The sequence below is a fragment of the Orycteropus afer genome, unplaced genomic scaffold (genome assembly GCF_000298275.1).
Source record: "Orycteropus afer afer isolate SDZICR_OR568_19922 unplaced genomic scaffold, OryAfe1.0 scaffold00647, whole genome shotgun sequence".
In the NCBI taxonomy this organism is placed as follows: domain Eukaryota; kingdom Metazoa; phylum Chordata; class Mammalia; order Tubulidentata; family Orycteropodidae; genus Orycteropus; species Orycteropus afer.
In genome coordinates, this window is record NW_006922234.1 from 939,790 (window position 1) to 955,145 (window position 15,356).

The 15,356-nt window shown below is 46.7% G+C and overlaps 1 protein-coding gene across 1 annotated transcript in view; it reads right to left on the bottom strand.

The window, feature by feature from the left end:
• Positions 1 to 4,548: 4,548 nt before the first annotated feature.
• Positions 4,549 to 15,356, bottom strand: part of FUNDC2 (FUN14 domain containing 2) — a 15,204-nt gene continuing 4,396 nt past the window's right edge. The window contains exons 3-5 of the mRNA XM_007956644.1: positions 10,901 to 10,976; positions 8,867 to 8,998; positions 4,549 to 4,626 (exon numbers count right to left, since the gene is read on the bottom strand). Coding sequence (XP_007954835.1) covers positions 4,549 to 4,626; positions 8,867 to 8,998; positions 10,901 to 10,976 — 286 coding nt within the window. The remainder of the gene's footprint in view (positions 4,627 to 8,866; positions 8,999 to 10,900; positions 10,977 to 15,356) is intronic.

Sequence of the window (15,356 nt, forward strand, 5' to 3'; positions counted from 1 at the left end):
ACCTCCCAGAACATTGTTTTGTGCCACTCCCAACAGAAGTACTCCAGGTGGACACCTTCAGCAATCAGGACCTCCTCAGTTGCTCATAGAAAATCCCACCTTGGACTTTACAAAGACTTATGGGTAGAAAAGCCACACTAAGTAATTTACTACCCTGCACCACAGCTGCCCTGGAAACTGTCAGCTGGACAGCTTTCCAGGGCAGCCAGCCATGAGCCCAGGGTACTGAGAGGTAGTGGTCCACTTTCCTAAGTGACACAGTTTGCTCGGAGTGTAGATGGCCCCAGAAGGGGATCACCGCCCAGGCAATGCTCAGGACAAGAGGAGTGAAAGGTAAGAAATGCTATAGACGCTTTGCAAATTTGTCACCCTGGACAAAAGGACAATGTGCAAGGAAGGGATGCCTGGAAGATGAAGGCGGTCACAGGCCTCCGTAGGGAGGCAGCAAGTGCAGGGCGGTGGAGGGAAAGGAAGAACGTTGGCACTTGCAGCAAGGGGAAAAAGGAGGGATGGACAGGACATGGGATGTGGCCTCATCGCCTCCATGAGCCTCCTCCGCCATGTGACCAGACCTCGATGGCGGCCAGCTACCACTACTGACCATTTTAATTAAAGCTCCCAGAGGACCCTGACCAAATGGGGGAAGAGGCAGAACAGATTTTTCAATTTATATGGACTCTACAATTTCTGGAGCCAGAGGGTGGATGAACCCCTGAAATGGTTGGTCTGACATCATCTTTAAACCTTAAACCAGAAAGATCTGCTGAAGCCATTTTAAAAGCAAGTAAGAGTTTAGCTTAATTAGTAAATAAAAGAAGTTCTGCCTTCAGAATTATGCTCTTTTAAGATCTATATACCATGGTCTGCTACAAGAACGAACAAATCTGTCCTGGAAGTGCAGCCAGAATGCTCCCTGAAAGCTAAAATGGCCAGACTTTGTCTCACCTACTTTGCTCATGTGGTCAGAAGGGACCGTTCCCTTGAGAAGGACCTCATGGTTGGTTAAGTGGAGAGACAAATAAAAAGGGGAAGGCCCTCAGCAAGATGGACTGATGCAGTGGCTGCAATGATGGGCAGGGAGGGGCCATGGAGTCACTATGAGTTGCAGACGACTCGACAGCACCTAACAAGATCTCTACGGGATCAAATGGCCAACAGCAACACAAAAGGTTCGATAGCAACCTCAGAGGACAGTGAGTTTATGCTCATGAGGGAGGAACAACTCTGCCAAAAAGGGTGAGAACGGACGCACAGCTCAAAGAGCATGATCAGCGCACTGCATTTCAAGCGGTAGCTGCACCTGATAATCTGACCCGTGCAATGCAAATCCAAATACTGGCCCCCACACTAGTTCATGGCTGGTGCGGTAGTGGAGAGCGACAGGCTTTGGCAAGGCCCACTATGGCTACACACTTGCTTGGTGCTACCTCTTCTTCTTACTAAGGCACTCATTTGACACCTGCTGGGGGGGGGTGGCGTGGAGGTCCAGGACCCTGACACACAGCTGTCTGTTCAGCAGAGCAATGAACACCTCCTGCCTCCTTCTGGGGGACATGGAGACGCAAGCCTGCCCTGCCACCACCGAAGACATCCCCTCAGTTAAGCAAGCCCTTAATAAACCTCCAGGCTGACCATCATGGAGCTGCTGGCCTTCTCCAGTCTCGCGGCAGCTCAGACAGACTTGAAGTTACAGCTCTGTGCGTAGACAAATACCACGTGCTCACGTACAAATTCAACTTTGGCCACAGATGGGTCAGAAAGGGGCCCAGAGATTGCTGGGAGATGCAATCTCCATGGGCTCTGAGTGCCCCTGCCCCTTCTCAGTGTGCCAGCTAAAGGCCTTGAGCACTACATACCCGAGTCATTTCTAAGGGCTGTGGTTATGTGCCATGGAGTCAGACCCAACTCATAGCTACCCCTCCTTGGTTTTCCAAGGCAGTATCGCTATGGAAGTAGATTGATTGCCCCATCTTCCTTCCAAGCAGTGGCTGGTGGGTTTGAACCGCGAACCTTCCAGTTAGCAGTCAAATGCCACCAGAGCTCCCTTCTAAGGGCTATACTTGCAGCAAAAGCAACCTTGAGAACTGAGGTAACATCCCCCCACCCCAACAAACTGCAGGTTTGTTACCACTCATTATAACCCCAAATTAAACCCGCTGCCGTGAAGTCAATTCTGACTCCTAGTGACCCTATAGGACAGAGTACAACTACCCCATAGGGTTTCCAAGGCTGTCACCTTTCCAGAAACAGCCATATGTTTCTCCTACAGAGTGGATAGAGGGTTCAAACCACCAATCTTTCAGTTAACAGTTGAGAGCTGGACCAGTGCACCATGAGGGCTCTTCCAAGCTCAGCAGTCCTCACCTGTAATGTGGCCCGCTGTGTGCCCCAGTGTCCACGAGGAGCCCTTTGCACTGCCCTGCTGGAACCTGGCAGGGGAGGCATGGTGAACTGGCAAAAAGTAACAGGAGGCTCTGGCTCTTTTTACCTGGAGTGGTCAAGTCCATGGAACAGCGACTGGTAAGCTTATCAGCGTGTCCGCAGCAAGCGCTCACAGAGCCCGTGCACAGTTCCGGATGCACCAAAGGTATGTTCAGTCCTTGACTTCATGCTGCCCCGGACACGCACCCTCACCCACCCCCATCTCCCTTGTCACCTCTCGACACTGCTGAGAACAGAACTCAAGTGGACACTAGTGGAAAACGTAAAGCAGCAGGTTTTAACCTGCACAAGCCACAGGGAACCAAGGAAAGAAAGTTTCTCTAAGCAGTCATGCGAACAAATGAAGAATTGACAAAATATTAGCATTTTTTCAGACCCCTACTGACAGGCTAGATCTAAGCAATGATCAATAGGGACACAATCAGGAAAATCCAGAAAGTGGGAAAGTAGGCAACAAATAACACAAGTTTTCCAATAAATATATACTGAGGGGAGGGGGAGATCTGAGTGCAAATATCTGACTGTGTGGACCTTCCGTGGATTCATTCAAACAAACCAAATGAAAACAACACTTAGGCAAGAGGGGAATTTTGAACACAGACTGTATTTTCAGTGATATTAAAGAATTATAACTTTTTTTGGTGATAATAATGTATTTATTATTTTTTTCAAATTGTTTTTAAAAAAGAATCCTTACCTTTTAGAGACACATACGGAAATACCTGTAGATGAAGCAATACATTTGGTATTTATTTCAATATAATTGATAAAACAGGTGTGACAATGATTTGGGGATGGCTTTTCAGTGGGTGATGGATACACGGGGGTTCATTGTACTATTTTCTACACTGCTTTATATGATGAGAAGTTTCCACAATAAAAATGACAAAAGCTTTTACGTCCTTGTAGAAAAATATGCAAGAAAGGGGCTCATACTCACGATTTTGGGGGCTCTGGTGGCATAGTGCCTAAGACACTTGACGGTCCAAACCCGTCAGCCACTCCTCGGAAGGAAGATGGGGCAATCTACTTCCGTAGTGATACTGCCTCGGAAACCCAAGGAGGGGTCTCTATGAGTTGGGTTCGACTCGACGGCACGTAACAACAACAACTCACGATTTTAGGATGGTTCATACACAAACCTAACCCAATGCCATCAAGTAGATTCTGACTCATAGCGACCCTATAGGACATCTTGCTTATATTCTAGTGGAGTTGCAGACACATACACAGGTCATTAGGACCAAATGGGATCATCAGGAGACAGCAGACTACATCTGATGATGGAAATAATTTCTTATGTGCTATCTTTTTCAATTCTGAATGCTACTTCTCAAAAAAAAAAAAGTTTGTGTGTGTGGTTCAAATATTAGATGTCCTACTGACAAAATAAAGAGTATGAGAATTGGTTCCAAGAAGCTATGGCTACTTATTAATGTGCTGACAAGATGGGACGAGTACTTCAGACCTCAAAGCTTACATGAAATCTTTGCTATGAAATAAAATCTGAGCGCTTCCTCCCAGCCCCACCTGAAGTCACTCTTTTCCCGTGAATACACCGTGAATACTTTATTCCCCTAAAGACCTTCCCACCAAATATAGCACCTTCACCACTTCAGTTCATATTCAGAATTTTCAATTACAATGTTTATGCTGTCATTTTTGTCAAGGTAACAATAACAGATAGAAAACCAAGAAAAAGTCGACACCGAGATAGCAAAGTATTTGATGCTTAAAAGGCCAATGTATTGAGCACATCGTAACAAGTTGTCTACATGCTACTTCTTTTCCAGCATTTGAGGATCTGCTCATCATCCTCGGCGAGCCATCTGGCATCTGACACAGTGAAAAGAAATATTCTTGCTGACCTACAGGCTAGCCACATGGGGAAAGTGCCGGAGGAGAACGTAACATCCATCGTCTCTCACATCAGCAGCAAGTTCAAGTCAGGTCCATACTAAGGTAACTTGTAACAGAAGGCTATTTGGATCTGCCAGGGAAGGCACGGGAGGAGCGGAAGAAAAGGAGGGACTCAATGTCCTAGGATGGAGTGTAGAGGCTTCCAGTTGGAAAAACCCCTAGAAACACAGGAAGGCATTTGTCGCCTTAAGATGCCATACCCAGCAGAAAGCCTCCAAAGAAGCCCCCAGTCACAACCACGTTCTTCTTGACAAATGACAGCACCTGTGGACAGAAGACAGCACATGGTCGGCTCAGCACACGAGGGTGGACCACCCGCCCCAGTCAAGCGCCATCCCATGGATTCTGGCTCCTAGCGGCCCTAGAGGGCAGGGAGGAACCACCCACACCCCGTCAGAATCAACAACCTCGGTTGTCTCACCCTTAAAACACCCCATCAGAATCAACAACTTCAGCTCTCTCACCCTTAAAGCTGTGTCAGCTGATTGGGACATTGCCCAAAGGGACCCTGTGACCAGATGTGTTGGGCACATGGTGGATGAGGAGGAGAAAGAAGTCGTCGATCTTAACGAACGCTGACTCCTGAGCTAAGGGACCCACCCGAGACGGAATTCTCGAACTTCACCCACGCCCTCTGCGCGTGCCTTCACAGCAGCAGACCCACCCAACTCTCCGCGAAAAGCAAGCGACCTGTTCACCTCTCCCTCCACCTCGTGTCTACACCCCAGCTACCTTCGTCTTTCCCTGACCAACTCCTCACCCTTTCCCTCCCCTCCCCTGTGGCCAAACTCACTCCTCTTGTTGTTGTTGTTGTTGTTCGGTGCCATCACTGCTTTGAGTCAGTTGTTAGTCTGACTCACAGTGACCCCATGCACAGTAGAACGAAACACCGCCCGGTCCGGGGCCAGCCCCACGATCCTTCCTAGACCCGAGCCCATCGCTGCAGCTACCGTGTCAGCGCATCTTGCTGAGGGCCGTCCCCTTCTTCATTGTCCCTCCACTTTGCCAAGCATGACATCCTTCTCCAGGGAATGGTCCCTTCTGACAACAAGACCAAAGTAGGTGAGACAAAGTCTGGCCATTCTCGCCTCCACAGAGCATTCCGGCTGCACTTCCTCCAGGACAGACCTGTTAGTTCTTTTAGAAGCCCACGGTACTTTGAGCATTCTTTGCCAGCACCACAACTCAAAGCATCAATTCTTCTTCAGTCTTCCTTCTTCACTGTCCAGCTCTCACGTGCATATGAAGTGACTGAAAATACCACAGCTTCTGTCAAGCGCACCTTAGTCCTCAAGGAGTTATCTTTGCCTTTCAGCACTTGAAAGAAGTCCTCTGCAGCCAATTTGCCCAACGCTATATGACGTCTGAAATCTTGACTGCTGCTTCCATTGGTGTTAATTGTAGACTCAAGTAATACGAAGTCTTTGACAATTTCAATCTTTTCTTCATTTATTATGATGCTGCTTATTAGTCCCGTTCTGAGGACTTTTGTTTTCTTTATACTGAGGTGTAATCCATACTGCAGACTGTATGTACTCTTCAATCTGCATTGGTAAGTGTTTCAAGTCATCCTCACTTTCAGTGAGAAAAGTTGTGTCATCTGCATAACACAGGTTGTTAATGAGTCTTCCTCCAATCCTGACACCACGGTTCTTCTTCATACAGTCCAGCTTCTCAGATTATCTGTGCAGCACACACAATGAGTAAGTACGGTAAAAGGATACAACGCTGACGCACTCCCTTCTTGATTTTAAACCATGCAGTGTCCCCTTGTTCTGTTCAAACGACAGCCTCCTGGTCTATGTACAGGCTTCTCATGAGCACAATTAAGCGTTCTGGAATTCCCGTTCTTCTCAATGTTATCCATAATTTGTTATGATCCACACAATCGAATGCTTTTGCATAGTAAAACACAAGTAAACATCTTTCTGGTATTCTTTGCTATCAGCCAAGATCCATCTGACATCAACAGTGATATCCCTTGTTCCACATCCTCTTCTGAATCCAGCTGGCATTTCTGGAAGTTCTGTCAATATACCGCTGTAACGGTTTTTGAATTATTTTCCGTAAGATTTTACTTGCATGCGATATTAATGAAATTGTTCAATAATTTCCACATTGGGTGGGATCACCTTTCTTTGGAATGGGTACAAATATGGTTCTTTTCTAATCAGTTGGCCACGCAGTTGTCTTCCAAATCTCCTGGCAGAGCCGAGTGAGCCTCCAGGGCGGCATCCGTTTGTTGAAACATTTCAATGGGTATCCTGTTAATGCCTGGAGCCTTGTTTTTCGCCGCTTCCCTCGGTGCAGCTTCAACTTCTTCCTTCAATACCATTGGTTCTTGGTCATATGCCACCTCTTGAAATGGATGAACACTGACCAGTTCTTTTTGGTACAGTGACTCTGTGAATTCCTTCCATCTTATTTTGATGCTTCCTGCATCATTCACTATATTGCCCATAGAATCTTTCAATATCGCAACTCGAGGCTTAAATTTCCTCTTCAGCTCTCTTTCAGCTTGAGAAATGCTGAACATGTTCTTCCCTTTTGGCTTTCCATGTTTTCACACATTTCATTATAATAATTGACTCTGTCTTCTTGAGCTGCTCTTTGAAATCTTCTGTTTAGCTCTTTTATCTTGTATTTCTTCCATTTGCTTTAGCTACTCTCCATTCGAGGGCAAGTTTCAGAGTCTTTTCTGACATCCATTTTGGTCTTTTCTTCCTTTCCTCTCTTTAATGACCTTTTGCTTTCTTCATGGATGATGTTCTTGATGTCATCCCACAATTCCTCTGGTTTTTGGTCACTGGTATTCAATGCATCAAATCTGTTCCTTAAATGGTCTCTAAATTCAGAAGGGATGTAATCAAAGTCATATTTTAGCTCTCATGGACTTGTTTTAATTGTCTTCAACTTCAAGTTGAACTTGCAAATAAGCAGTTGATGGTCTGTTCCACAATCAGCTCCTAGCCTTGTTTTGGCTGAAGAGATTGAGCTTCTCCATTACCTCTTTCCACAGATGTAGTTGACCTGATTCCTGTGTATTCCATCTGGTGAGGTCCAGCCACCATGTCTGTGTTGTTGAAAAAAGGTATTTGCAATGAACAAGTCATTGGTCTTGCAAAATTCCACCATGCGATCTCCAGCATTATTTCTGTCACCAAGGCCAAATTTTCCAACTACCGGTGATTCTTCTTTGTTTCCAACTTTTGCATTCCAGTCACCAGTGATAATTAACACATCCTGATTGCATGTTTGGTCAATTTCAGACTCCAGAAGTTGGTAAAAATCTTCAATTTCCTCCTCTTTGGCTTTGGCGGTTGATGCGTAATTTGAATCATAGTAGTACTAACTGGCTTCCCTTCTAGGTGTATGGATATAATAATTCTATCAATGACAGCACAGTACTTCAGGATAGATCTTGAAACATTCTTTTTGATGATGAATGCCACGTCATTCCGCTTCAATTTGCCATTCCCAACATAGATCATATGGTTGTCTGATTCAAAATGGCCAAAACCAGTCCACTTCAGCTCACTAATGTCTAGGATATCAATCTTTATGTGTTCCATTTCATTCTTAACAACTTCCAATTTTCCTAAATGCATCGGTAAGTGTAAGCATCTGTAATGCTCCTTAGCTTTCTTCATGTCCTTCTCCAAACACTGCCAGTCGACCTTTTTGTAGCCAGCATGGTTTGTAATCTACAGTTCCAGAGGAAGTAACAAAAATCATTCCATGTTCATACATTACATGTTCCAATTATCAATGGATGTTTGTAGCTGTTTCTTCTCATATTGAGTCGTGCCACTTCAGCAAATGGAGGCCCCGAAAGCTCTACTTTATCCACATCACTAAGGTTGGCTCTACTCTGAGGAGGCAGCTCTTTCCCAGTCGTATTTTGAGTGCCTTCCAACCCGAGGGGCTCATCTTCCAGCACTGTATCAGGCAATGCTTCAGGGCTCTTCATAAAATTTCCCATTAATGTATCAGACAGTGTTTCACTACTATGCATAAGGTTTTCCCTGGCCAATTCTTTGAGAAGCGGATGGCCTCTTCTTTCTTCCAAGCCTGTCTCAGTCTGGAAGCTCCACTAAAAAACCAGTCCCCCGTGAGCATCCCGCACAGCCTCCAGCCTCACAGTGACATGCAAGCCACCCCAGTATGACAATCCAACAGAGAAGTTCGTCTCGCTCACCTGTTTCAACTGCTCCACCGCGTCCTGGGCTTCCCCCTACCTGTTCCTGCCGGCCCCATCTGCCGCTGCTCCCTGCCACCTGGGGCTGTCCCCCGCTCTCCTTACCGGTTCTGGCTGCCGGCCCTGTCTGCCACTGCTCCCTGCCGCCTCTTCTTCTCGATCAGAGTGAAAGTCATTTGCCCAGTCATCTGACTCAGACACCTCGGTCTGGTTCCTGACTCCAAGACCAGACCCTTCCTTGGACTTCCTCACCCCACACAGCACAGCTCTGACCCACTACTCCCACGGGACAGAAGGCATCCTCACCTCCTCCGCTTTGCTCCTGACTTCATTAGATATCTGGCCATTCTTCCGGAGCTTCAGTTGCTCCTTAGCTTTCTTCATGTCGTTCTCCACACGCTGCCAGTCGACCTTGATGTAGCCAGTATGGTTTGCAATCTAGGGTTGCAAGAGAAGTGACAAAAATCAGAAACACAGGCTGCTGCTTTTTGTCAGGAGAAATCACTGCTCTACCAATAAAAAAACCAAAACCCAAACCTATGAGTACATTTAGCAAAGGCCCAAATATAAAAGTCAACTGGATTCCCGTGCACTAGCAGCAGAGTTCAAAATGAAATTTAAAAAATCAGTATGTTGTTGTTGTTGTTATGGGCCGTCGAGTCAGACCCAGTCATAGTGACCCCTCCTTGGGTTGCCGAGGCAGTATCACTACGGCAGTAGATTGCCCCACCCTCCTTAAATCCACCACCATCAAGTCGATTCCAACTCATAGCAACCCTAGAGGACAGGGGAGAACTGTTCCACAGGGTTTCCAAAGTTGTCAATCTTTACAGAAGCAAACTGTCACATCTTTCTTCCACAGAGTGACTGGTGGTTAGCAGCTCAACAGTTAACCAGTGAGCCACCAGGGCTCCACCAAATATCAAGGCTTATTACAGAGGAAGTACAGTTAGATCCATACATGCAGGGATTTTGAACCACAATCATGGGAAAAGGGAAGAATTATTTAATAAATGCTGCTGGGAAGGGAGATGGGTCAAGGGCATGGGGTCGAGCAGCTGCCTATCTTCCTGGGTCAGGTTCCACAGATGTACTTCTAGTTCCTCTGCAGAGGGAAGATGAGACAGTCTGCTTCTCCAAAGATGACAGCTGCAAAGCCTGGTTGTTGCTGTTGTTGTTGTTGTTATGTGCCGTTGAGTCGGACCCGATTTAGAGCGACTGCTCCTTGGGTTTCCAAGGTGGTATCTCTACGGAAGTAGATTGTCCAACCTTCCTTCCGAGGAGTGGCTGGTGGGTTTGAACCGCCAGCCTTCTGGTTAGCAGTCAAGTGCTTTAGGCACTATGCTACCAGAGCTCCCAGTCAACTGATTGTTGTTGTTGTTGTTGTTATGTGCCGTCGAGTCGGACCCGACTCAGAGCGACCGCTCCTTGGGTTTCCGAGGCAGTATCACTACGGAAGTAGGATTGCCCAACCTTCCTTCCGAGGAGTGGCTGGTGGGTTTGAACCGCCAGCCTTCTGGTGAGCAGTCAAGTGCCTTAGGCACTATGTTCTGTCACCTGGGGTCTCCATGAGTCAGAACTGACTGGAGACCCACAGCAACAGGTTGGGGTTGTCAGTCACCATCAAGTCCATTCCAACTCACAGAGACCCCACGTTTGCAGAGCAGAACTGTTCCGTGTGCTTTTCAAGGCCATGACCTTCTCGGAGCAAATCTGTCTTTCAAGGTGCCTCTGGGTGGGTTTGAACCAGCAACCTTTCAGCCAGTAGTCAAGCACATTTACCATCTCGCCATGACCTATCAGATCCCAGCCAGTCACTGGCCTTCTTCCTGCATGTTTCAATTTCACTCTGTCCATTCAGACAGTCCATCAGAATCTCTAGCAGGGACCAGGCGTTAGTATTTTTGCAAACTCCTAGGCGACTCCGATGGAGAGTCGGGTTTGAGAAGTGGTATTACTACCACCGCACTATCCACCCATGCTTTTTACCTGCTGTCCTGGGATTGATGCTCCTTGTGAAACAGACTAGCTTAGCTTACGAGAAGAAAGCATTCCACAGGGCACTGGCTTCTCACCTTCTATTTTTGTAATCATATTTACTTAATGTTTCAACTGGCTGTAAAAGCCCTACAAGGGAACTATGACAAGGAAAATGTCCTTTGGTCCCCATTTTATAAAATGTGACCAGAAAGTGATGAATTTGGACTCACATGGCCAGTAGCTTTAAAAACATGCAAAAGGCAGTGTAGTGGACGATGGTAGGGCTTCAAGCTCCCCACATTGCATTTCTTATCGAGCAAGCAAAATGTCCAAACACCTAGGAACGTTTTATATACACACCTGAAGGAGAAAAAATCCACCGCCCACAGCTGTTGCTGCCAACTTCCCGACCTTCTGGAATATGAAACCTGTGCACCTACAAAAACCAAACCAACATCAGGTAAGTTGATGGGCTCTCAAGTGTACACAAATGTGCAATTCTACTTACCTTGATACGCCATCTCCTTCCCATGCCCTACAGGACGCCAGCCACCACAAGACACACGGCACACAGAAATAGCAAAGGCCCTGATTTGAGCCCTGGCTCCCCCATTTCTTTGGTCTTGAGCAAGTCAGTTAGGGTTATGTTGTTCAAAGGTGACTCTCACAGTTTTAAATGCCAGCATTCATGCAGTTAACCCAGTCCACGTCCAGTCTCATCAGGCCACTTTATAGAAATTGACAGCAAGCTGATTCTACAATTTATGTGAAAAACTCTAAGTATCTTAAGTAGGGAAAACAACTCTGAAAAAGAACAATGCTGCAAGATTTACACAGCTGCTTTCAGCAGGAGCGACAAACGTGCAGTCAGAACAATCCAAATCGTGGGATAGTGGCACAGAGACAGGCCAGTGCCCCCGTGCAGCAGGAAAGTCCAGCGCCAGTCGCCAAGTGCTGCACATTCACAGATAGCATATAGAAGAAGCTTGGCTTCTTACGGTGAGCCATATACAAAAGGCATCTCAAGCTGGGCCATGCTACTGTAACATCTCCATCCACTACTGTCCAGAGGAGAACATGGGAGAGAATGTTGGCGATCCTGGGTCAGGCAGGACCCCAAAAGCTCAAGCTCTCAGGAAAAAAAGAGTTGATAAACTGCACTTCAAAATAGTAACTTTTGTTCTTCAAAGACATGATTAAGATAATGGAAACCCACAGGGTAGAGAAGCATATTTGCAGATCGCATACCTGATCTAGGATTTGCCAGAATACATAAAGAACTCTCACAACTCAACAATGAGGAAACAAATAGCCCAATAAACATAGAAGGAAAAGACGTGAACAGAGCCTCGCCAAAGATAGACCAGACAGATGGGGGGGGCGGTCAGCCACGGAAGAGATGCTGACCCATCCGGCACTGTCGTCACGTGCTGTGGCGTTGGCCCCAACTTGCCCAGTTTTCTTGGCTACAATCTTTACGGAAGCAGATCTCCAGGTATTTCTCCCACTGAACTAAAACGCTGGCTGAGTGGGTTCAAACCACTGACCTTAAAGTTGGCAGAAAAAAATGAGAAAGCACAGCCACTGCTAAGCCATGACCTGGTGCCTCCAGGGCTCCTTCCCTGAATGCCCCCTGCCAGGGCGGTTCCAACTCACGGCAACCCCCGCTGGGCTCCCGAGGTGGTAAATCGTTGTGGAAGTAGATTCCACAGAGTGGCTGGCGGGCTGGAACCGCCAACCTTCAGGTTAGCAGTCACATGCGTTAGGCACTATGGCATCAGAGCTCCTTCATTAGGAACTGCAAAACTAAACCCTAATAGGAGACCATTTCATACCCACTGGGATGACTGTGATGAAAAGCCCAATACCACGTATCAGTAAGGACGTGGAGACACTGGAACCCTGACACACTCACTGCTGATGACGCTGGAAGGTGAGACAGCCTGTTTTGGTTACTTCGTGGTGTTCTAACAGGAAATACCATAGGTGGGTGACTGAAACAAACAGGAGTGTATTCTTTTACAGTTTTGGAGGCTAGAAGTCCAAATTCAAAGTGCCAAGCTCTCAGGGCTAGACGAAAGGCCCTCAACCTTGGGCTTCAGTCCTGCCCTTTGTTCCCAGCCCACTGGAGCTAGGAGGTGCCTCTTCACTCAGGCAGCTGCTGGCTGCTAACAAGCCAAGGTCAACAAGTAAAATGGCACAGTCCCAAGATTCTCAAACCACATGGTGGGCCACTAATTCAAGTCCATTAAGAGTCCCAAGATCGGCAGACCACATGGCAGGCTGCTGAACGACTTGGCTACATGCAGGAGTCAAGTGTGCCGAGAGCTGCAGACCTTCCTCCCAGCTGCTCCTTGTGTCCTGGCAGCAGCCCACAGCCCTAAGGCTGCTACCCAGCTGCTCCAGTAGATTCCACCGTGGGGCTGATGACCAGTCTCCTCACAGGGACTCACTGCATCTAGCTGCCCAGCCGCTCAATGAGGCCCAGCCAAGGTGACAGGTAACCAAACTACCATACAGCCCCTTGAGAACACAGTCTGTCAGGTTCTTCAAAACTTAAAACACTCACCTACAATATGACCCTGGCACACTACTCCTAGGTAATTACCCAAAAGAAATGAAAGCATATGTTCATTCAAAGACTTGTATGTGAATGTTCACAGTGGCTCTATTTACAACAGCCAAAAACTGGAAACAAGCCAAGTGTCCGGCAAAGGTGGCTAAAAGCAAATTGTGGTATATCCATGCAACAGAACACTAGTCAGTAATAAGAAAGCAATGAACCACCGATACACTAAAAGCATGGATCCAGGGCAACACAACTGTGCTGCAAGAACACAGATGAGAAGTGTATATACCGGATGATTCCTATATACAAGTCTAGCAAATGTAAAGCAGTACGCAGTGACCAATGACGGGCAGGAAGGGTCAGAGAGGAATCACAAAGAGGCTCAGAGAAACTTGGGGGCATGGACCTGTCCATTATCTTGATTGCGGTGCTGGTTTCATGGGTGTGTTCATGTGTCAAAACTTATCAAATTGTATCCTCTACATATGTTCAGAGGAGCTCTGGTAGCGTAGTGCCTAAGGCACTTGACTGCTAACCAGAAGGCTGGTGGTTCAAACCCACCAGCCACTCCTCAGAAGGAAGATGGGGCAATCTACTTCCGTAGTGATACTGCCTCAGAAACCCAAGGAGGGGTCGCTATGAGTTGGGTCCAACTCGACGGCACACAACAACAACATATGTTCAGAGTATGACATGCCAATGTATTTGCCTTATTGAAGTATACCTCTATAAAACTGTTTAAAAAGAACAAAAAATGTGAAAAGAACAGCAGGACGTTTCTGAAGAACAAGGTGGCAGACATGCACACAGATACTTGATAAATGGCAGAAGCGGTACAGCAAGTATTGGGAAAAGTATGGTTTTGCAATAAATTAAGTTGGGACAACTGGATATTCTATATGGGATAAAATGAAATAAGGCACCTACTGTACACTAAAATACACAACCAATTCCGGGTACATTATGAATCTAAAGGTGAAAGGTAAAACAATACACATTTTAGAACACAGGGTAAGCAAAGATTACTTAATAGGACACAAAACCCACTGACCACTGAGGTAAAGATTGATTTAAAAAAAACTGAAAACACCATAAAGTCAATGAAAGGCAAGCAGAGAACACAGCCCGCACGGTAACAGCTGCACCGCACACACTGGCCAAGGCCGGACTCAGCGCATACAAGGACCTCCAGCTCCGCAGCGAGGACCACCTGGCAAAAGACGTGAGGGGGGCTTCAAAGAGGAGAGCAAAGTGGCCCACAGACAGACACAAAAGCTGCCCGGTTCCACCACGTAACTAAGCAGCAAAGGAGGCTGCCACAACGTAACCGACCGGCAGGCGAAACTGAATAGGCTGACAACAGCAAGCACTGCTAAGAACCTATGAATAGCAGGGCTCTCAGTCATTGCCACCGGACACGATGCAGAGAAGCTGCAGGTCCCTGAGCTAGCAATTCAACTTCGACCCTCCAACAGGGCACGCACACGCACACGCACACGCACGCACGGGGAGACCGGGAGGAGCCCAACCCGAAACCCTGCAATGTCAGTCAACACTCCCCAGTGGTATTTTCATACAATGGAATTCTGCACACAAATGAAAATGACCAAACAGCAGCACACAATACGGCTGAGTATAGAAAACACAAGCTTGAGTAAGAAAACAAGAAAGATTCAAAATAATACACACTGCATGATTTCACTGACTTAATGTTCAAAACCAGGTAGACTAGACTACTTAGTGGCAGAAATGTCCATGAGAACACTTTATAACATTACAAATTACCAATAATTATAATAGCTCTTTTCAGAGATCAAGTGTACTATACTCTCCTGTATTTAAAGGACAGAGAAGGTCAGGACATAGCGCATCACAATGAAGACAGCCTTGCCTCCAGTCTCTGGAACGCTGGGTACACTTTGTTTTTAAGCCAAAAGATGGAGTGGACCAATAGGTGCAGTAGATAGGGAGTAGTTAAAAGGGGTACTTGTTGCATGCACTGTTCTGTACTAGTGTTATATTTCACACGAAGAATCTTTAAAAGTAAACGGATTTACAAGATTGATGATTAGTTATTCACTTTCTAAATTTATTACTAATGACTCCATCAGCTGTATCATCCAAAGGAAATCATCAGGACCTAGTTGTGTGATCAAGTCCTTGAACAACTGAACCTCTCTTGAGCCCCTGCTTCTATAAAATGAGGGTAGCTAGGGCTCGCTAAGGAGCTCTGGTAGCATAGTGCCT